This window comes from Drosophila bipectinata, chromosome 2R (genome assembly GCF_030179905.1).
Source record: "Drosophila bipectinata strain 14024-0381.07 chromosome 2R, DbipHiC1v2, whole genome shotgun sequence".
Lineage (NCBI taxonomy): Eukaryota > Metazoa > Arthropoda > Insecta > Diptera > Drosophilidae > Drosophila > Drosophila bipectinata.
Genome location: NC_091737.1, coordinates 18,229,452 through 18,251,615, shown reverse-complemented (window position 1 = coordinate 18,251,615; position 22,164 = coordinate 18,229,452). Strand labels below are relative to the sequence as shown.

Here is a 22,164-nt window from a genome sequence, read left to right as displayed (position 1 = left end):
CCCTCTGGCTAATCGTTTATTTACGAGGCATGCCACTGCCCATCCGTAGCTGGAAAGCGTGTCCGGATGGCTCCTTTGAGCCGCCCAATTAATAAAACATGAACTCAATTAGTTTAAAAGGCTCACCATGATCGAAAGGCATAAGCTGGTAGCGAAAAAACGTTGACAAATTGCAGGGCAAGGACGAACAAGGACCAAAGGACGAAAAGTAACTTTGACCAGAGGCCAGCAGAGTTCAATTAAAAAGTCGCCGCGAGATCCTTTCATCGAACTCATTACCCTTCTCCTCTCCAGCTCCGGCTCCAGCTCCGTCTCCGGCTCTGGTCAGCTTCATTTTTCCATTTCCGCCAAGCCAGCCATTCCGGGGGGCAATTAGGGAGCATAGAGGATGGCTTGTGGCATGCCCCTGAAGTCCATGCCCACGAAATTAATTTACTCTTCCAGTTCTGTTTTCTTTCCTACGACTGGGTTCTGGTGCGAATTTCCCTGGCCACTGGGGGGTAGGTACTCCTCCTCCTCCTCGGTATACTATGTAATCTGTAGAGCCCTGCATGCATGATTCTGGTAGAGATTTGATTTCGTGGTGGCCAGAAAAAGTTTCGCTCATTGAATTTTAAATTCCGACTTGATTAAATCTGGAACTTTTTGGGGGCTCTCTCCTAGCCCTCCCGGCTAATTGGTCTGCCAAGTTGGCCCTGTCCGGCCGTGAAGGTATAATTTGATTGATGCCAATGATGTCCTGATCCCGATCCGAGACGTCCATCAAAGCAAACACCCCCGGCCGGAGGCATAAGTTTTAATTGCCAGCCTGGACAGGAGTCTGGTTAGGAGTCCGGTTAGGAGTCCTGGAGCGGACTCCTACTTAGCACTAGATTACATAATTTATGAGCCACAAAAAAAAACAAGCACGGGGCTGGCTCTAAAATCGATAGAGGGTGAAAAAATGGGTTACCACGGAGGGCAGAGGGTATTAATAAGGCAGACAACCCCACGGCCGGGCAGAAAATGGAACAGGAAATGCACGTCCTGCCGGCCCGGCCAGGAAAGTAATTTTGCACGCAAGGCTCCAAGGCTCCAGCTCCGAGGATTCAGCTCCAAATGCCAATAACAATGGAGGAGCCACGGCAGGAACTGCTCCGAAATAGGTAGAAACGGTAATGGGAAAAAAAAGCATACAGAAACTAGAAAGGGGAACTAATAATTCATAAGGAGGGATAGTTGTGGGAGGTGGGTGGTGGGTGGTGGTGGGAGGTGGTTTCTGGCTGTCTGGTGCCTCTAATTGATGGAAGGGCCGATGAACTCGACAGGGACAACAAAGGAGCCTCGAATGGGGAGAACAGAGTTGGCTGGAACTCAAAAGATCGAATGGATCGGTTTTTTGGAAAAAGTTTTGAAACCCACCAGCCACAAAATAACTTTATTTACAGGCATTTGAGTATGGGGCAGAGTTTGTGTGGCACAGTGTGTGTGTGGCAGATTTGTCATCATTTGTGTGGAGAGTCGATTCTGCGGTGGTGACACCAGAAGCCTTTGTTTCAGTTCTGGAAACAATGGCCAGCAATTGCCGTTTGCGGGCAGTTTTCAAATGACATTTTTGGGTAGTTCTGGAACCTCCTCCTCCGCCTGGCATATGTTTTCATCCATCTATCCAGTCATTTGTAGTAATTCCCCAATTGTTTATAAACTGAACACATACTCCCACTCGTGTTGGACAAGTTTCTGCGGTGTCCTCCAACCTCCTGCCTTGAGGTTAGCTGGCCAGGATCTGTGAGCTGGGGGGAGCTGCTGGCATCCGATAAGACAATTTAAAGTTTCAAGTGGTCCAAGTGGTGGGTCCAAGTCCCTGGAGGATCGATTAGGGTAATGTGCTATTGGGAAAGTTTTAAGCAACAGTGCTGGGGACTGGACTGGAGGGCAGAGGTGGCTCGGCTCATGGATGGAATTTATGGAACTCGCACTTCCCTCAACATGTGGCGGCAATGGAGAACAAATAGCGAGCGAAAAAATCCAAAGAATTCCAACCAACTGAAGCTGATTGTGATTTTAATACAGAGAGAGAAAAAAAGTGTAACTAGAAATAAAAAATAATTCAAAACCTAGACAGTTATTAGAAGATTTTATAGCCAAACCCTCAAGCTAGACTGTTTAGACTTCTAGATTTTTATTTAGGCAATTTCTCCCAGTGTACTCCCCCTCTCCTCCCCCCTCTTGCTGTCTGTTTTCTGCCAAAAATAAAATGCGCGCAGTGTAAACAAGTATTTCTGTTCCAAAGTGGGGAGCCCATGGAATACAATTTGTTTATATTCCGTACGAGATCCAAGGCAAGAGAAATATGCGAAAGGTCGATGCCTGTATAGAGTATATATATCTATATCTGTATGTGTGTGTGGGTCAAAGGGCGGGGGTAGGGACAGACACTTGATGAACACACGCTTCCATCTACGAAATTCCAGGTAATCCGAATTGGATTTATATCAGCTTTGACTTCAGCCAACTGGAAAGCAATTTCTGGACCAGCAATCTGGTCCACCCTAGGTCACCCCTTAGCTTATTAGAAAAGTTACAAGTGCCACCTTGAAAAAGGGAAAAATTACTAAAATCATATTTTTTGGCACACTGTCTCGTTCCAGGTAAGCGGAGGAGATCAAAGCCAACTACTGCTCCAGAGATGGCTTTAATCAGGCAGTTCTGGCAGTTGCGACTTCAAAGGCGTCCAAAGAGCCAAAATTATTTGAACTGCGACCCGAAAATTGCATGGCAACTGCAGGAGGTCACCGAGGGGGGGGGCTATGGTGGAATAGGAAACTGTGCAGCAGAGCAGCTTAATTAAATTGCAATTTCCCCGTCAGCAGGAAAAGCGGGAAACTGCCAACAGGACAATTGGGATGGAGGTGGCCAGGGGTGGTGGCCATTGGTGGACAAGCGCTGGGGGCACGAAAAGCGTGAAAAAAAGCTCTAAAAGTTACCAAACACCAACAACAGGCGGAAAACGTGAAAATTCATTATTTTCCGGGTGGCACTCGAACTACAACAACAACAACAACAACAAGAACAACAACTGAAACAAAAGCAACAAAGGAGCATGGATGGGAGGATGGCACTCCAACCTGATGATGGCTCAAGTGTGAGTGTGTGTGCCTGGCGCGGGAAAATCTATTTCCATAACGATATAGAGGGAGGAGAGGGTGGTACTTGGAGACAAACTGGAGCAAGAGGGAGGAAAATTTCAGGAGGTTTCCCCAAGTCCCCAACTAACCCCGGGCCCAAGTCTCAATCTTGTCTTGTTCACTTCCAGGGGGAGGACTCCTTGGCCACTGGACCATGGTTGGCTCTCCAGCTCTCGTACGCGTTCTATCGCTTCATTCCATGGGCCAGATCTACGAGGAGCTATACAAATAATTAGAATATTGGCTCAATTGTTTGGAAAATCAGAATAAAAATCGATGAAGCAACGAGGTCATCAGTGGGATGATGATGATCGGGAGAGGAGGTGTCTCTTCCTGGCTGTAGAAGCTCCTGGTTTTCGGGCCAAGAACCAAGAACCAAACAAATCGTGGCCCATAAATCACGGCCAGAAACCAGCCGAGATAAGCGCATTTATAAATAAATAAATCCATCTCTCCACCGGGGGCGGCTCTAACCTCTGACCTTGCGGCTAATTGAATAGCCATCGGATTTCGGGGCAAGGTCGACTTATCGGCTGGCTGTGACATAATCCAAGCGGCAATCCTTTTCTATATTTCATAACCCTAAAAGTACACAGGAAGTAAAGGTCTTAAAAATAATAAATAAAATATATCTATTATGTTGAGTAGTTTCTTTCAGTGTCTGAGACAAGGAGACGTTCTTTTGCGTGAGCTTTAAATATTATAGCATACTTTTCGGCGCCAGCACTCTGTCCTGGGCGTTCGTGCGCACATCCTTGGCGCAAAGACCAAAAGGCAAACGTGGACATGGATGGGGGGAGGAGGACTCGCAGCAGCTACTCTAATATTTACGTAATAAAAAATTCAATTTAGCGAAAGTTTTAAAAGCGATAGCAGCTGAATTGGCAGTGGATGTTGGATGTTGGATATCGTAGCTGCATTATCCTTCCTTGGCACTTCCCTCCCCTTCCGCCAATCGCACCTTGGAGATCCTCCAGGCAAGGACATCAATTTCAGTCCCCTGGCCATAAATTCGATTTGCAAGTGCAGGGCAAACAGCTACCATCTCTGCATCGATTACTGGAACCCGGATAGTTTCATCCTTTACCCCCCAGGAGGAGGCAAGAAGGCGTGGCTGGGTTCTTGTACAATTTTCAGCTTGAAATGTAAAAAGTAAACTAACGAAAACGCAAAATTTGAAACTGATTGGGCCTGAGGCGAGTGACACAAGAACACTCGAAGAACAAGTCCTGCCATCAGTATTGGTCCTGATCAGGAGGAGGTCCTTTCGAGCAGAGTTTTCTTCGAGTGCCACGCCACTTACACATGCTGGATGGTACAGGACGTCTTGGCTGGCACTTTGGCAGTGATTTCTGTTGCTCTTTTCGCCGAGAAGTAAACGAAATCCTTGAGACTCAAACACACACACAGGGAGCTGGGAGGTTCAGGGTCTGGCAGTCGATGGCTGATAAGCCATTTATGATTACAGCAATTGATGGGTGACTTGTCCACCGATTGATGATTACAACACCCACTCCCGACTGTCGCTGGCAATAAAAAAATAAGTAATAGGCCAGTCACCCGATCAGGGGCAAGTGCCTGCAAGATACTCGTTCTCGTAAATAAATTAAATTTCCGCCACACTGTCATCAGGTGGAGGAGTCCAGCAGTCCATGCCAGCCCCCTCAGATCCCTCTCCATGAATATTTCATTGGGTCAGGATGGACGGAGGTAGAGGAGAGCTCTGCTGTTTGCACTTTGCTTTATTAGCTGGAAATGTATGGCGTATTTTGTATTTCCCGAGCGGCAATTGTATTGCAGGCGACTTCCTCCAGCTCTGTATCTGGAGGGGAGTCACCTCTCCCTGACACGCCAGCTGCTGGAAATTGCTTATCAATTTATGCAATGAAGGTGATAAATTGGCGGCCTCCAGCCATCGATAGGTCGATTTATGCAACCACAGCTGCTGCCAACTGCCGGCTGCACTGCACTGATGACCCAGTTCTGGTCACTGGCCCGCCCAGGACCGGGGCACTCTGGCGGATTCTATTTCTGTCGCTGACCGCAAGCGCGGACGCATCGCTGGCCATTTTTAGACTGTTCCCTGTTTCTGGGGGCTGTTGCCATTCCGCAGGCTATTTTCAGACGAACTAGACGGAGAAACTGGTCCAAAGAGTCACATACTACTATTAGTGGTAGCGACTAAGTTGGTATGAAAGCCTTGTGGTGCCTCAGAAGAGCCTCCTCAAGAGAAATGCTTTTAATTCCATCAGCAGGATGACAAAGCCCCAGCAGCAGGGGTTAAGAAGAGGTCACCGAGCCCGGAATCCCCGAGAGCAGGTCGTGAGTCGTCGACCTGCTCGAGAACACATCCTCGAGCATAATCCTCGTGCGATACGTACGATTCGTACTTTAATATGCATGGGAAAAGCATAATTTAATTTACATGATTATCCTGCAGGATCGTGACCTAAGCTCGGTCCAGTGCCCACAAGGATAAGCTGGTGAGGAAGTGTTTTTCCTTCTGATTCGCAGGCACATTTCTTGGCCTGGGCTGTGGCCTAATCCCCGTCTATGTCCTGGGATTGTTGCGTGCGTGGCCAGGATTTGGGGTCTCCTGTCTCGGGCTTAGTGTAATTTGCCGTCTAATTGAAGCTGGCCAATGGTCCAGATACCTTTAAGGTGTATCCCATCCAAGATTGCCTTTTTGGAAGCCTTCTTCGAGCTCCGAGTCTTCGAGTTCATTTTCCGACGGCTAATCATCCTTTTAAATACGCTGGCGTGCTCGATTTTGTATGGCATGATACCATAACTAAAGCCATGGTCTTAAAGGCAAATTTGTAGTCGCCCCTCCCCTGCCTCCTCCCCCCCTCCGTTCCTAAATCACAGCTCATGCAAAAATAAATCATACGCCACGTTGTACCATCAGAGCAGCTGGTCGTAAAGTGCGGGCTTTCGTAGGATAGAACTCGCAACTACAATAAAAAAACGAGGGTTTTATGCGACGCATTTTAGCCTGGCTTCCTGCCCTCCCCCCACTACACTCCTGCCACACCCCACCCTCGTCCTGGCGACGGACATCCGGCGGGTGCGACGCCTAAAAGCCCCGAAGTGGGAACCTTAATTCATGCAACAGAACTAAGACACTTGGAGGTGTTTTAACTATCGTCCCCTCCCAGGCCCGCAAGCCCGCCAGCCCTCCAGCCTGTCACCTGGAAAGTTTCTTGTCTTCTGAGTCTTCCAAGCCAAAGCAAATTAGTTTAGACGAATGCAGGAGGTGACTGACTTAATGAGGTGCAGGTGAAGGGTCATGCATATATGCAGGGGTGTAGGGCGCTGGGTGCTGGGAGGTGAAAGGTGAGTGGAAAAGTCCTCGAGAAACACAAACACTTTGGTGGTTAACCCTTTTCTCAAGCAGTGAGGCTTTAAAAGTCTTAATTCCAAACTTAATTCTGAATTAAACCTTTATTCAAGCGGGCCATAAAGATGTACACATGTGAAGGCTACCAGCCACGCCCACCCCCACCCCCAAAAGTATCTCATGCATAAGCCAGTTCGTTAAAAATTTGTTGCCCCCTCGGGAGGGAGTGATAAACTTTTACTCTGATAACTAACGGCAGGTGCAAGTGGGCGGAAAAAGGCAAAAAGGGCTGCTGCTGCCAGCCGTGGCAGTATACGTGATTTGCCTGTAGGACAAGTGCAATAGATACACAAAGCTCCCCACTATGATATGGATGATGAGCCTCCCGACCTTCACCCGAAAAGGAAACAAAAGCTGAGGAGGAGTCTCAGTTGAAAGCCATTTTCGGGCTTGTTCGAGAACTAATTTGAATTTAAATTATATTGTATTTTCAATTAGCATTTTCTGGAGGGTCGACATCCATCGTAGTCTTCCAATTGAGAGCCCCATCTCCATCTCCACCTCCAGCTCCAGCACTTATTGAAATTTATGAGCAGAGCTCTCGAAACGAAATTAAAGCGCTAATTTTGAACCTGTTGACCGGCGGGCCGAAAGCCAAACAAGTATTCCGGCCAAATAGCCCTGATATGCGAGAACGAGAGACGCCCACGGGCGGGGAGACGGCTGCCGGCAGCTAATGCCCCTTCTAATGGAGGTGGCAGGTGGCGTGGGTGGGCGGAGAGAGAATGATGTGCAGAAAACGCTGGAAATTAAAAGCAAATAGCAGAAGCTAGACGGCACTGACAGAAGTTCAGACCATAAAGACTTGAGGGAGAAGGTAACCAGACCCTCAAGTAATCTCAGTTCCTCCCAGTGTGGCACTGAAGGAAGCTCTTTGAGGCACCACAGCTTGTTTGACAAACACAGAGAGGCAGAGACGCGAAAAGAAGACACAGAGAAGGGGCATGCGACACATAAACACTCTACCAGAAAAAGGGGGGGAACCATTAATAACTGTGAAACGGTTAATCAAGAGCCGCTCTAAGTGGAGCACAGCCAGTGGCGTGGGTGGTGGTCGGATTGGTGACCCACTGACCAGGACAGCCCAGTTCGAAGGACTCATGCCACTCCCCTAGTTGTGAATGGAAAACTCTTGTCGGATTTCGAGTCCGAGTTACATTCCGTTGCACTGAAAAGCCATTAGAATCTAAACTGTGAGCTGTACGTGACCCGCTGTCTGCAGAGAGAGAAATTAGTTGGTATTTAAAGGAGAAGAAACACATTTGGTTCCTCAACCGAAGAAGATTCTGGCTAGAGGTTCTCAAAAATGTCAGATTGTGAGTGAAGCAGTGTTGGCTAACAAGTGTGTTGTTAACCCTTAATCGGTGACTGAGCTAAAATTTCGCCTTCTATAATAAAAACACGCCATATAGTCCATAATTGTTCTCCATGTGTTTAAAAATTTATTTATAATTAGTTGGAATTGGAAAGTATTCTCTGTTTTTGTTATGGTATTGAAAATGTCGAAACTTGAATAAAGTATCTTTTTTTATGAATTTTAGTAGGTGGTATCTGCTTTAATCTTTTCATAACAATCATATTAATCTATAATACATCAAAGCCAGGCTTTGCGCTTTACTTTCATTCATAAATTTAATATTACGAATGAGCTTGTTACTAAAATAGAAAAAAATAGTATCAATCAGGATAAGACCCCGCTTAAAAATGATATTATTACTCCTTAAGATTCGTCATGACTAAGTTTCTAAGACTTTGTCTTGGCTACTCGAAACTTATGCATGAACATAAGATCGTTAGGGACACTTCCGATTGTAGACGATGCAATAAAGAATGTCTTCTATTTGGACTTGGCACTACTCGCATATAATGCATACTTCTCTCCAATCAACATATATAATAATTCCTTCATGAAATTTTATAAAGTTTGTGGAATAATTTACACTTTATTTAAATTTTAAAAGTTTCAAAATAAAACCATTTATTCCAAGACAATATCAAGCTGAATCCCCAAAATATATATAGCTTCTTCTATTTTATAGATAGATTTTCCCTCTGAAGAGATGGTTGGTTGTTATTTTATCCAAGTATCCCCTAACCAGAAACTAAATAAATAAACAAAAAATCACACAGTTTTTTCCGCACACAGTAAGGGTTAAATGTATTTCTACATTTTTATGTCGAATCACTTTACGCTTCACAACACTGGATGTAAACAGACTAAAAATCGAACAGTATATCAGCGATGAGACTACTTGATAGCTACGATAAGATAGTTACGATAGTCTAATATCGTAGTTATTTATTTTTTATTAGTACTAATATTATAGTTAGTATTAGACTACCTTATAGCTTCTGTCTCGCTTTCCAAGTCCCGCCCACGAGCAGGGCTGCTAAATGCCAGCTGTGACTCGCTTCCCACCCACATGCAAATCATAAACCATAATGGATCCAACAACGCGACTTGCCAGAGCCCTGTTAATGACCCCTGTCAGAGGTTCAAAGGGTAAGCCCCCCAAGGGTTAGCCGGACAGTTGGCAGTCCTTCCTGTTTCGCCATTTTATCTTTGTTGTCTGCCCCACCTGCCCGCCCTCTCTCTCCTCCGTTCAGGCCGTTTATCTGGGAAGAGTGCTCTCATTATGAATATTATCGCCCGGCAGCAGGCGGCGCAGTCAGAGCCCATTTCTGGGATTATTTTCTTTTAATTTCCAGCGTGGCGCTTTTCGGGGCTTAATGTGTTTATTGAGTGGCGGCGATAACATTCCCATATTTCACACAGAACACCAGAAAGGCAGTAATTAAACACGAGTGCAAAGTGTTGTGCATTCGAACAAAGAATATGCGCCACAAATTAGTCGAAGCTGTGCGGATCCGGTGACCCCCGGTGACCCCCGGGCGCGAATAAACAATTTGGAAAGCTGACATAATGCCGGCATTAACCGACAAGCCCCGACAGCGAAAAATGGCAAATATTTGTGGTGGGCTGGTGGGGGAGGAGTGTGGGATTTTGAAAGCTGGGAACCGGGAACCGGAAAACAGAAAACAGAAAACACAACTCTCGCAACAACATCCACAAGAAGCTTTCCCGAAATAAGCCAAAGATGAAAAAAAGTGTTCTATATTCTATATGCGTGGGTGGTGGAGGGTGGAGGTATGGGTGTAGGCATGGGCGTGGCTGCCACAAACACTGTCATGGAAATATTGCAGAATTTTATCTTTATGGCTCTGGCAATGTTGAATCAGTTGGGATAGTCCCGCGTCGCACAAAGAGGCGTGTTTCAACCGAGATGAGATTTATGAACAGAATATAGCTTTAAAGACTATGGAAGATATTCTCTCTCGATTGAATACTTTGATTGATTGATTGATTGATTGCCGCATATTTTTTGGTCAGCCGATGTACCATTACAGGCTCTCGTCCTTTGTCTTCAAATGACAAATTCCTTCATTTTTTTGCCGTCGGATGTGCTGGCATTGTCGTCCCTCTTGGCAATGACCCAGAGTCCCCCCCAGACTGCCACTTGAGAGCTTCCAAGTCTTTAATTTTTTTGGCATTGCGTGAAAATTGGAGGGTAATTGCGAGCTCAACGATAAACTCGAGTGGCCGATACGAGCTCGAGTGAGCAAGTATCTCAAGTAGTCAGTCTGATGTCGAGTGGTTCGATCAATACCCTAATTCGATTTCAATTTCAATTCCAAAACAAGGCGCATCCGCCAATTGAATTAAGTTGCCGTCTCTCGGATGAAATCATAAATGAGGTCGGAGGCAGGTCAGGCAGGTCGTTACAGAAAGTTACATATAAGCTCTTTGCATTTCCGCGAAAGCCCTGAAACGATATTAAGCCTGCGTGTCCAGTGTCCAATGACCCTCGAACCCACACACAGCCCGAAAAACAAAGACCATCATTATGTACAATGGTGTATATATATATTTTAAACATTTTTCTCTCGCAACCCTGGTCGCAATTAGCAAACAATGCGGGAATGAGAGTCCAAAGCTTAACGCGTAATGTGCATTACGGGCCATAATGGTGGAAAGTAGGGCAACGTAGGGAGTGGAGGAAAAGCCACAGCAGAAAGGAGAGAGCATCCTGGCCACTCATGCATACGAGCATATGTCGGAAATTGTAACGATTACACGCCGGACACACACAGGAAGCCCAGGAGCCTCCCACCGCCCAGGACTCTCATGTCCGTCATCGATTGGAAGTGTAGCATGCATTTCAGGGCAGACTCGTCCTTCGGATACATTTTTCATAATAATTATTGGAAACGTCAGGGGCGGCAACTGCTTAATGGCCTCCCGACAATGATTTAATGCATTTTTAATTAAAGTAAATAGCAGGGAATGGAATCAATCGCCAGTTGACTTTGTAATTGATCCCGAAAACGAAGTCATTAAAAGTTTTGTGCGCCAGGAGGACTTGCGCCAGGACTTGTGCCAGGACCTGTGCCAGGACTTGTGACGTTGGCGCAGCTCATTATAAATTTGTTGATGCTGCATATCTTGGGCATGGCTGGCAGGATGGTTGGATGGCAGGATATGCTGTGCTAGCTTCCTTGCAGCCATCGAGGCAGAAGCTGGAAGCAGCTTTCCTCCAGCCACTGCAGATCCTTTGGCAGGGCATTTTGAAGCCATTTTGTGATTACTCTCAAGGATGTTTATCCTTTTACTATTTCGGAAGAGTATTGCCAGTTCGCCTTCTGCCGGAAGACAGCCAGGACCTGCTGCCTCAACACATTTCATTTCCATCTCCGCAGCCGCAGGGAACTTGTCTAAAAATCACGCATAATTTATTTACCATAAACACGATGAAGAACAAGTCGAGGAGGAGCCGACGATGGCCGCCTGTCAGAAGGGAAACCAGGACACGGAGACCTCCTGCTGAAAAGTGTGCAATGCAATTTTTGGATAGCCAGCCCTCCCCTAGATTGCAATAAAAGCATCAAAAATGCAACAAGGACTTGGCAAGGACAGGCAGCAATCAGGCAGCCAGGATGGCAACAAGAATGCCGACAAAAATAAACAATCCCCCGCCTCGATAGAAGATCCAAGCTGCAGTGCAATAAAAATCGCTTTATCTTCATTAAGTCGAGCCAGATATTATTGCAGGAGAATAACATGCGAGGAGGAGAGCCGCATCCTGCATCCTGCCCGAATCCTGCCCAGCTACCGCATTGAATAATAAATGCAACGAAAATAAAAATAAGAGATCCCTGGGACGGAGCAAGACAGAGATGGAGGCTTGGGTGGATAAAGTACACGACGCAGGGATAAATGGTGGAATCATGTACACGTACACCCGCCTCCCACACACAAAGGATACACCCACACACACGTCAAGGATATAGCCAGCCAGCCGGATGGCAGGTGAAGCGAACGCCCGAAAGTGAATACCACATTGCATTGTTGTCCTGCCGTGGGTGTTTGTGCTTCTGTGTGGGCTCCAGGTAGGTCCTTCAAGGATATTTCCCAGATACAGGGCCTTATTGCAGGGGGCTTTGAAGCGAAAAGCCAGCAGGACAGCGGAAACACCTTGAAGGCCCTAAAACCTCCCCGAAAGGGCAGAGGTCAAATCGGACTGTCTCCTCGTCATTGCCACTAATTAGCCCGAAATTAAATAAATTAAAGGGAAGCGGACTCAGGATTCAGGACTCAGGAATCTAATCCAACTTCCTCCTGAACCCGACCTACGTACGTGTGAAGGTGCAAACACAATTTAGATGTTTGCCCTTCCCAAGGGTCCTGATTGTTCAATATCCTGGCATAATTATTCATTATTCAATATTGTTCCGAGGGGAGTGGGTGGTGGCGAGTGGGTGGTGGGTCAGAGTTCGATTTCGGTTGGGAAACCTTTTAATATTCCTCGCAGGCATTCGCAGGTTTCCGCCTGATGACGTCGACGATGATACGGTCTGCTCGTGGGAGCATGACGTGGTAGCTGGTAGTGGGTGGGTGAGTGGGTGGTTGTGGGAGTGGGAGTGGTACTACCAGAGGGAAGGGCTCTCTCCTCCCAGGAAAATTGTGAAGTGGTTACAATGCATTTTTATGTGCAAGAGCGCTCGCTGAAAATTTATTGAAAACGAGCTGGAATATCTGCATGAATGAAGATGAACAGAGGAGCCCGTGCTCCAGATGCCAGGTGCTCCTCTACCTCCTCCACCTCCTTCTCATATCGATTTTAATACCTTCTCCCTCTTATTATCCTTGCAGGCGAAACGAATACAGAGCAATGAACTTGCCGCCATCAAGGTCATCAAGCTGGAGCCCTCCGACGACATACAGATCATCCAGCAGGAGATCATCATGATGCGCGACTGCCGCCACCCGAACATCATCGCCTACTACGGATCGTACCTGCGCCGGGACAAGCTCTGGATCTGCATGGAGTTCTGCGGCGGCGGCAGTCTCCAGGACATCTACCAGGTGACGGGTCCACTTAGCGAGGTCCAGATCGCCTACATGTGCCGGGAGACGCTCAAGGGCCTGGAGTACCTCCACTCCATGGGCAAGATGCACAGGGACATCAAGGGCGCCAACATCCTGCTGACGGAGTACGGCGACGTCAAGCTGGCCGACTTTGGGGTCTCTGCCCAGATCACGGCCACGATCAACAAGCGGAAAAGCTTTATAGGTGAGAGTTTTTTTTTAGAAATATATCTCTGAGTAAGGTTAACCCCTTATATACCTTACCAAGTCTGGTTGACCCTTTAAAGGTTCAGCCCTTAACCACCTTGCCACCGATCCTTGAGAGGATTAGCTTGAAATCTTTGTAGATCTATTCTCCTTTGATCTGGGCTGAAAGCCTCGAAACCAATTTTTAAAAAAATATTTTCCATATTTTTGTGGGGGTACCCCTTATTCTCATATATGGCCCCCTTGGGTATCCTATATCTTGGCCAATTCGTATCCGTATCCTGAGCGGAGTACCTTAAAAGATTTGTAGGAAGATTCTCTTTCAAAATCTAACATATTCAACCAAAGAATTTTTTGAACTATTTTTTTCAAAATTTTTGTGAGGGTACCCCTTAAAAAGTACCGGATATCTTATATGGCCCAAAGACATGTCCATATCTTGGGCAATTTTCATCCGATCCTTGAGAGGAATACCTTAAAAGATTTCTAAGATGATTCTCTACCGATTCCTATCAAAATATGGAAAAGGATTTTCCGATCGATTTTTTTCAAAATTTTTGTGGGGGTCCCCTTGGAAAATCCAGGATTTTCATATATGGCTCCAAACTATGTCCATATCTTGGCCAATTTTCATCCGATTTTTAAGAGGAATACCTTAAAAGATTTCTAAGATGATTCTCTACCGATTCCTATCAAAATATGAAGAAGGATTTTTGGATCGATTTTTTTCAAAAATTTTGAAAAAGTCATAAATGACCTCTGGCGGTAGCTATATCTTGGCCAATTTCTATACGATCATTAAGAGGGATGCCTTAAAAGACTTGTAGAATAATTCTTTATGAATTTCCATGAAAATATAGAAACCTAGTTTTCTGTCGATATTGTCTAAAATTTTTCTAAAGAAGAAGGGAGTTCTAGAAGCCTAGATTTTCATAGATGACCCAAACTAGGTTTCATATCTTGGCCTTGATCAGAATACCTTTATTTATTTGTAGGATTAGTACCTGTATCTATAAGATACCTTGCTATTTTTAGACACAATAGTATTACTTTTTGTAAGAGTATACTATACTATACTATATTCAGGATAGAAATCGAAAATCACCATCGCTATTCATCCCCGTTTGCCATTCGGCTTATGCAGATTTAGGAGATGAATTTCCATGGCAGGAGAGGAAGAAGCGAAAAGTGCTGGCTCAGGACGCGTTTAGTTGGCAGAAAAACTGCCAAATCGTTTGCATCAAGGACACTTGCCCCACCAAGTCAGGGCTCCAACCTCCAGGAGGTGAATACAAGGGTGTGTGCCACAAAGTGTTTATCATTATGAGATTCGGTCTTGTGTATGTGAATGGTGTTTTGTGGAAGGCATTAAAGCAGAAATGTCCTGACAGCCGCAACAATTGCGTTTAACGCTCCTGAAACAGGGACGGCCTGGAGAGCAGCTGTCAGAAGTGACAGGGCAGGAATACAGCAAACAATGCCAGGAGAATCAGTGGCAGGAAATATGAAAATAAACAGGACCATACACCCCAAACCACTCCACTCAGAAATGGCCAAAAAATCCTGAATGGGCTCACCAATTGAATGCAATTCAATTAGGAGTAGCATTGTAATGGCTACCGTCCCAGGGACTCTCGAATAAAATCAAAATGCCATGGCGGCTCCCGGGGAACAATTCAATTTGCAGAATATTTCAAATGCAGGCGGGAGTCGGTCTGGGATGAGGATGAAGACCGAGACCGAGAAAAAAACTGGACAAAAGTAACCGACCAGCAGGTGGCCAGTCTGGCTCTTTGTTTGGCATCCTGCTGGGAAAAAGGAGGGCGATTCCACTCCCGCTTTGTTGTCCACCTTGGACGGAACTGAACTGCGGCATAAAAGCAAATAATTTTCTTGAAAAATGTCCTCATTGGCGAAACGTCGTCTTGGTTTGACTGGCTGGAGTATCCTTTGTGGGCTGCTTCCACTTGAGCGTCTTATTTTTCCACTAATAGATTTTTAGTTTCTAGAACTTTGAGGAGGACGTCCTCACAAAGGACGTTCTGAAAGCTCAGCTATGCTTTAAGATTTAAGATTGTTGCTAGGATGGGGCAACGTGTCGTATACGCAATTTAAATGTAAATAGCGAGCTATCAGTCCCGGCCATGTGCTGTCTGGGCTGTAGAGTCTGTAGTTTGTCATGCCAACTTGCAATCTCCAGACAGAAACGCGATGATTTGCATGAGCCATCGCTTTTAGTCCTCGTCCTTTTTTTCTCGTCCTTTGAAGACTTTGCAAATGAGATTTTGCGGTAAGGACCATCAGTTAGGGGCCAGGACACCCATCTGCCTCCATCCACTGGTCATGCTCACAATTAATTATTTGAAATGCCTGCTTCTGGCTCGGCACTTAATTAAAAATCTCCTTCGGCAACCCTTCATCGGTCCTTTGACACTCGCCACCTAATTAAGTTATGACAGCTGGCTGGGTGGGAGGAGGAGGTGGCACTCCCATTTAAGGATCTTTGGTGGTCCTGCCACCAATAAAATCAAGACTTCATGACATTTCCAGCGAGCTAGTGGCACATAAAGAGGCAGGATCTCTGATTTGATTTCATTTACGCCAAATTGGATTTATCCTTAGACTCTTATCCTCCCAAGCTCCCATCCTCCTCCATCCTGGTCTAAGCAGTTTAATTTTTAATGCCACTCTTTTGTCCTCTGAGCCGGCAGTGCCTCGTAAAAGCCAAAGAGCCGCCATAAAGAGAGAGCTTCGCTAATTTAATTCAGGATTCATCCAAAAGGAGGACTCTACTTTGATAGTTTCAGTGTATCTGCGTGTGATTAATGCACTCCAATTTGTGCAGGGAAAACTGTTGAGAAGAAAAACAAAACACCAGCCAGCCAGTGGCAGGATGAGGAGTGGCAGGTTTAACGACCTTGAGGTCACCACTCGCCCAGGCATTGTGGCTCGCCCGTTCTTTGTTGCCACTTTTGGCTGCATTTCATGACGTTTTCGAGCTGAGCGAGCATCTTTTGTGGCATGTTAGTGTGGCGTGGTGTGGTATGGTGCGCCGTGCCACTGACAGCAGTGTGTTTGCCGAGTGCCAGCACCCCGATTGTCTGGGATGCCTACCTCCCTCCCAACCCCTCTCTGGAGGATGTGTGTGTGTCTGAAGCTGTCAAACAATGTGACATCCGCTTACTGTTATCATTTCGAGAGCTCCTGCTCCTGCTCCTGTTGTTGCACTTCTTGTGACAAATGCGGTGATAAGTACACACCCCATCCCATCCCACCCTACTCCATCTAAGCACGAGGTCATAGGAGGAGAAGGTGGCCTCCTGCCACCATCGATTGTTGGATTGACAGAAGCAGTGCTCTGATCCCAGATATGTCACCTCATTGCGGTTGCATATCTCCAAGAAAAAAACACACCAACTATAAGAGATGGAGTGTTCTTTCCAGTGTATGGACTGGAGCCAAGAATGGAGGGCAACTCCAAGGACAGAGCTGGGGGGGGTGGCGGCGACAGCCTGGCGCTTTTATTATTCAATAAAAAGGTGCTTACGTTTGTGTTTAGTGTCATTAACAAGTCAATGGCAACACAGGACGTGGAGCAGGAGCTGGAGCCGGAGCTTCCACCTCGTTGGATCTGCCATCCTGGCATCCCCTATTTAGCCGCAGTTATGCCATAAAGATGAATATGCGTGTGTCTGTGTGTATCCTTAATGTCTCCCTGGCTGCGAGTTGACGGAAATGCGTCTTGGCATTAAATAGATGCAGCCTAAAAGCCTGTCAACGTGTCTCCTCTCCAACCTTAAGTCCTGGGCCTCTGCCGAGCCTGGGCCTTTTTTTTCGCGGCAATTAACGAAATGATACTTGACTGGGCTGTGGACGATATTGCTCTTCTGTATCCTGTGCCCTGTATCCTGTTGGCGGATCAGTATCGACCTTTGTTTGGGCTGGGGAGGATGGTCCTGCAACTGAAACTTGCAACTCGCATCAAAGGCCCGGCTCGAAACTTGATTTTCCACCTTCGTTGTGGTTTAATTAAATTGAAAATACAATTAACTGCCACAACTCCTTGCTGTTCGGTGTTCGTGGAAGGAAAATTAATTTTCCCAGGCTGGGGAACTACTCTGGCAGATGTTGCTTCTCCTGCTGCTCCTGCTGCTGGGCCAGCATGGCGTATGAGTAATGGACGCATTAGAGACCTCTCCCTCTACGGCCTGGGGCGGGCATGTGTCGCTAACGCCTCTCGGATTTGATTACCCAGCTCCGTGCATAATTCAGCGATTTGTTTATTCGCACAATTGTAGCCTTTTTATGAGCTAATTTAATTAAAAAACAGCAACAGAATGAATAAATGACATGGACATAATCGGCGGCAATGAAATTAAATGCAAACGCTGCATAATTAGCAGGAAAAAGATGAATGCAACAATTATGTAAACCTCTATCTATTTTTTTTTTTGTATGTCCTGCAGGCACACCCTACTGGATGGCTCCCGAAGTGGCCGCCGTGGAGCGCAAGGGTGGCTACAATCAATTATGTGATATTTGGGCCTGTGGCATCACGGCAATCGGTAAGTATATTTTAATTGAAATAACCATTCTTTTTTTAATCAAAACCCTTAATTTAGAACTCGCTGAACTGCAACCGCCCATGTTCGACCTGCATCCGATGCGCGCCCTCTTCCTGATGTCGAAGAGCGGCTTTAAGCCACCCACTTTGAACAACAAGGACAAGTGGAGCCCCACCTTCCACAACTTCATCAAGACGGCCCTGACGAAGAACCCCAAGAAACGACCCACCGCCGAGCGACTGCTGCAGCATCCGTTCGTCCAGTGCGAGATGTCCTTGCGGGTGGCCAAGGAGCTGCTGCAAAAGTATCAGAGTCCCAACCAGCAGTTTTGCCACTATCTGGATGGCGATGAGGAGGTGAGGCACATGCACATTTCCAGAGGTGTAATTTATTTAAGCTTTTAGTGGAAAAGTAGCGAGAAAATGCGAAGTTTCCTTGAGCTCTGCTCTGGTCAAAGATTTAGTGGGCCATTAGGAGTTCCACCTCAGAGGAGGCTCTAGCTCTGCCCTCTGGCTCTAGCTCAGTCTCTGGTCTAATTAGTTTGCCGCCAAAGTCGTCGTCTAGACAGCCTCGTTCGAGGGCTAGTCCGAGGTCCTGCAAATCCTTTGGAACTTCAAGTTTAAAGGGATTTTCGATGAGGCACGAGTCTGCCGAGTCATAAATCTTCAATTTGTTGGAATGTTTTGCAAACTTTCGGCAACCAACTTTGCCAGCTTGTAGATTTTTAAATATTACTCAGCCTCGACATCACGCTCGAAGATCCCAATATGATTTTGATTTATGAGATGGTATCGCGGGTGGAAACTTTCTCGCTTCATGAGGGATGGTGTATCCTAAAATCCCCCATTTTTCTCTTCCAGGCGGTGGCCTGCGTGCCCCAGCGCATCGCCAGCAAGATGACGTCGCGGGCCAATGGCGTTCCAGCCCAGAACCACACACTGAAAACAGGTAAGAGGGGTGGGAAGGCTCCAAACCACAAAGTCACTTTGAAAACTTATTCTATAATTATTTCCCCCCCAAAAGGCATGACGACGAACTCGACGTGGAACGAGCGATCTTCTAGTCCCGAGACGTTACCCAGTGACATGTAAGTGAAGCTCCGCTTGGGATTCCTACCGCCACCTGAATTTTTATAAGCCTGAATCTATGCTGTAGTTTTGGTCTATGGTTTCTTCCGATTGCTTGGGTTTCAGTTTCGACACTATGTACATCCTAACCACATCCTAACCACCACAAGCAGCCATCAGGGGCCCAGCCATCAGCCTCCACGAATTGTTGAAACAATCTTATAGTTCTCCGTCTTTTTTTTTTTGATTTTTTTTAGATCTAGACCGAAATTGAGCGGCACCCTGATTATGAACATGTCTTTAAGGTTAGCTGCACTGCATGTTGCGCTTTTTATGGCCAAAAAACTGGCCAAAAAAACACGTAAAGTAAGGAGAACTACTGGAGGCCGCAGCACGCTCGCTAGTCCGTAATTTCATGGCTGCACGTTCCCCGGGCTGGGGTCCGGGCTGGAGCTGTGTTGTGTTTACTTTCCATGACTACTACTGCATGGCTGCCACATACACGCTTGCGTTTAGTTGCCGCTACGTGTCCGCATTCGCAAAATTCCGACTTGTGAATTTTTCATCCACTCCCAGCCGGACGGAGTGCGAATCCCAAGACCCCAATCCCTATGTATAATTGCAACCTGGCTGCTTGGCTGCCTGGCATTTCCCGGGGCGGGCTTCAAACTTGCGAGAAGTAATTACGCCGGAACGAGAGCTGCTCGGCCGAGAGTGTTCTGCAGAACATAATAGTAATAAGCAGTCTTAGCCCTTGGAGCAGGATGAAGGATTGAGGCTCAAGCAGGAGATAGATGGCCAGGCGGGGCGCAAAACTTTCCAAGAAATCAATTAACGCCGTGGGGGGTGGGCACTAGAGCGAGTGGCAGGAGGAGGAGGCTTGTCAGGAAAGTGCAACTGCAGGGATATTTGGAAAAGGATCTGTTGGTACTTTAATCTCCAAGAGAAGCAATGAATTGGTGTCGATGGGGCGTCATTTGTCATCTTAAATGATTACACATTGTTGCCTCGCTGATGATGATGATGATGGTGGAGGGGCGTGTGGTACATGGCGCTTTTAATAAGCCGCTCCATAGATCGAAGGGGCATGGGGAGGCCCTTGGAGGAGTGCTCGGTTTAAGTTATGTGGCAAACACTTTGCGGCAGCCGCCACTCGAGTGGCGTCACAGACAACAAAGCCACTCCGCCTCTGTCTAGCTAGCGAGTGCTTCTACAAATCTGCCACCACCACCCATGCCTGCCTCTTGCTGCCTGCCACATGCCGCTTGCCCCTTGCCACTTTGTCATCTGCTCCTTTGATTCTGCTGCCCAATTTTATTGAAGCCATAAAAACGGCTGCGCCAATTTCTATGTACTGAGCTTTACTTACAAGCGACTTGCTGGCTAAGTGCCACACCGCCTCCTACAAGCCTCCTACTTCCGCCCACTTCCGCCGCTTTGTGGCGCCCGAAAAGTTTGCAGAAAGGCTGGCTGACTGGCTGGTTCTACGCCTTTCTCCTTGGGGCTGTTCGACCGTCATGGTTAATTTCATTTAAACCGTCATAACCAGAAAGTACAACAAGAGTTATTTTCGCTTTTTTTCACAAAAAACAAAAGGGGCTTCTTATTAATTGCCTAGAAGGGAGGAAGGAGCTCGAGATTAGGGCCTGGGAATGCCACATTTTTTAATATCCCGTTTATGGAGCTGGCTAAGTGGGGAAATGGGCCAACGCCAGATGACATTAGGCCAAAAATTATGAACATGGAAAATTAGCTGATGGGTTTAATTGGGCGTGAAGGAGCCCCCAGGAAGCAGGAAGGCTTTGATTTGGCTGCTAAGAACAAGTACTACTATTTAAACACACTGATTTGATAATCTATATAGCAAATATGTATTTTTGATATTTTTATTAATGCTTTCTCCGACAAGTAGTCTTAGTTTTTCTATTTTTCGGATACTAACACTACGTTTCCACTACTTTTGTAACCTTGGGTTTTCTTGGATTTTCTTGGATTTGTGGTATTTGTTTCTTTGACAAAAACCACCTTAACACTATGATCTTTGATTTTGATTTCCATTTTCGTATCTTTGTTTTTTTTTTTTTGTATTTGATTTTTGTAGGAGCCTCTTACAGTATATTGATGAGGAGCTGAAGCTAAGGTAACTACACCAACCCAACGTATCCCCCAGACCACCTCAATCTCGATCGAGTTCCCCCCATGAACCACCTACTCTGGCTCTCATTTTAGTTCAGACTGACCCACTAACCCCCACCAACACCACCACACCATTAGCACACCACCTACCGCACAGATACCTAAAACTAAGTATTAGTTGGTTGAATTAAGCAAGTTCCTCAGCTCTACCAGCATCCTTGAGATGCAAACCACCAACTACTCCCACCTGGCATGGCAGGGCTGCAGGAGCAGCATCATTATCATTATGAACCCAGGAGGAGCAGCTCATCTTGCGGCCACCTTGCTTTATTAAGGCCCACAAAAAAATAGCAACATTTTCATTACTTTCTGGCCAGGTCCGGCCCAGCCCACCCATTTAAACCATATTAAGTTACGGCTATGTGTTCCCTTCTTATAAGTTAGTTATCCTTCCATCCTGGCTCTGGTTCTGGCTCTTTGTTTGCCGGAATTCTTTGTTTTGTGGGTTATTGTTTGGGCTTTGTTCGCTCTGCCTAACTTTTCTCTATTGTCTATCGAGGAGACAGCCAGGAGAAAAGGATGTGCAGGAGGACTACGGCAGACTAGTGCTGGCAAGAGTACGCATACGCACCGTGGGACGCCCCAAAATCGACCCATTCGATGGCTCAATTATTATTTTATTTCTCGGTTTTTAAGGCAGAAACCAGAAAGCAGTTTCTAACTAATTTATACAGAACAATTGGGTTGTATTTTTGGGTCAGAATTTATGCCCCGATGGGTCCATGAAATGCGCTCGATTTGTCGTCCTTCGTCCTGCCTGGAGTTAGAGCATCCTGTTGGCTCTGGCTAACCTTTTTCCAATGTTTATTGTTTATTTATTTGATGTGTGTGCAAATGGGCGTCACATTGCTTTTATTGTTATTATTATTATTGGGCCCAGGATCCTGTCCAGTTCAAACAAGTAATGCCGCACGTAGTCCTCCTCGGATAGTCCTCCTCGGCTGCCAATTGGCAGCTCAGTGATTGTGGAGCTCAGATCTTGGTGGGCCAAGATGGGCCGCCTCGGGCGATGGAAAACAAATTGCAATTATGCTGAAACATCAACTGAAAATTCGCAAAACTAATTCGCCAAATGGGAAATGATGTTTTTCTTCGAAGAGGTCCAGTCCAGACAGTGGGAGTCTGTGGCGCCCCC

At 46.4% G+C, this 22,164-nt stretch overlaps 1 protein-coding gene across 8 annotated transcripts in view; it reads left to right on the top strand.

Moving 5' to 3' along the window:
- The window catches only part of hppy (MAP4K3-like protein hppy), a 38,624-nt gene that overhangs the window by 11,376 nt on the left and 5,084 nt on the right, over nt 1–22,164 (top strand). For 3 of the 8 annotated variants that reach the window (XM_043210232.1, XM_043210228.1, XM_043210229.1), the window contains exons 3-9: nt 12,779–13,199; nt 17,668–17,766; nt 17,824–18,122; nt 18,627–18,714; nt 18,790–18,853; nt 19,091–19,138; nt 20,935–20,973. In XM_043210232.1, the coding sequence (XP_043066167.1) occupies nt 12,779–13,199; nt 17,668–17,766; nt 17,824–18,122; nt 18,627–18,714; nt 18,790–18,853; nt 19,091–19,138; nt 20,935–20,973 (1,058 nt within the window). The remainder of the gene's footprint in view (nt 1–12,778; nt 13,200–17,667; nt 17,767–17,823; nt 18,123–18,626; nt 18,715–18,789; nt 18,854–19,090; nt 19,139–20,934; nt 20,974–22,164) is intronic. The other 5 variants (XM_043210234.1, XM_043210230.1, XM_043210235.1 and 2 more) reach the window with 3 other exon arrangements.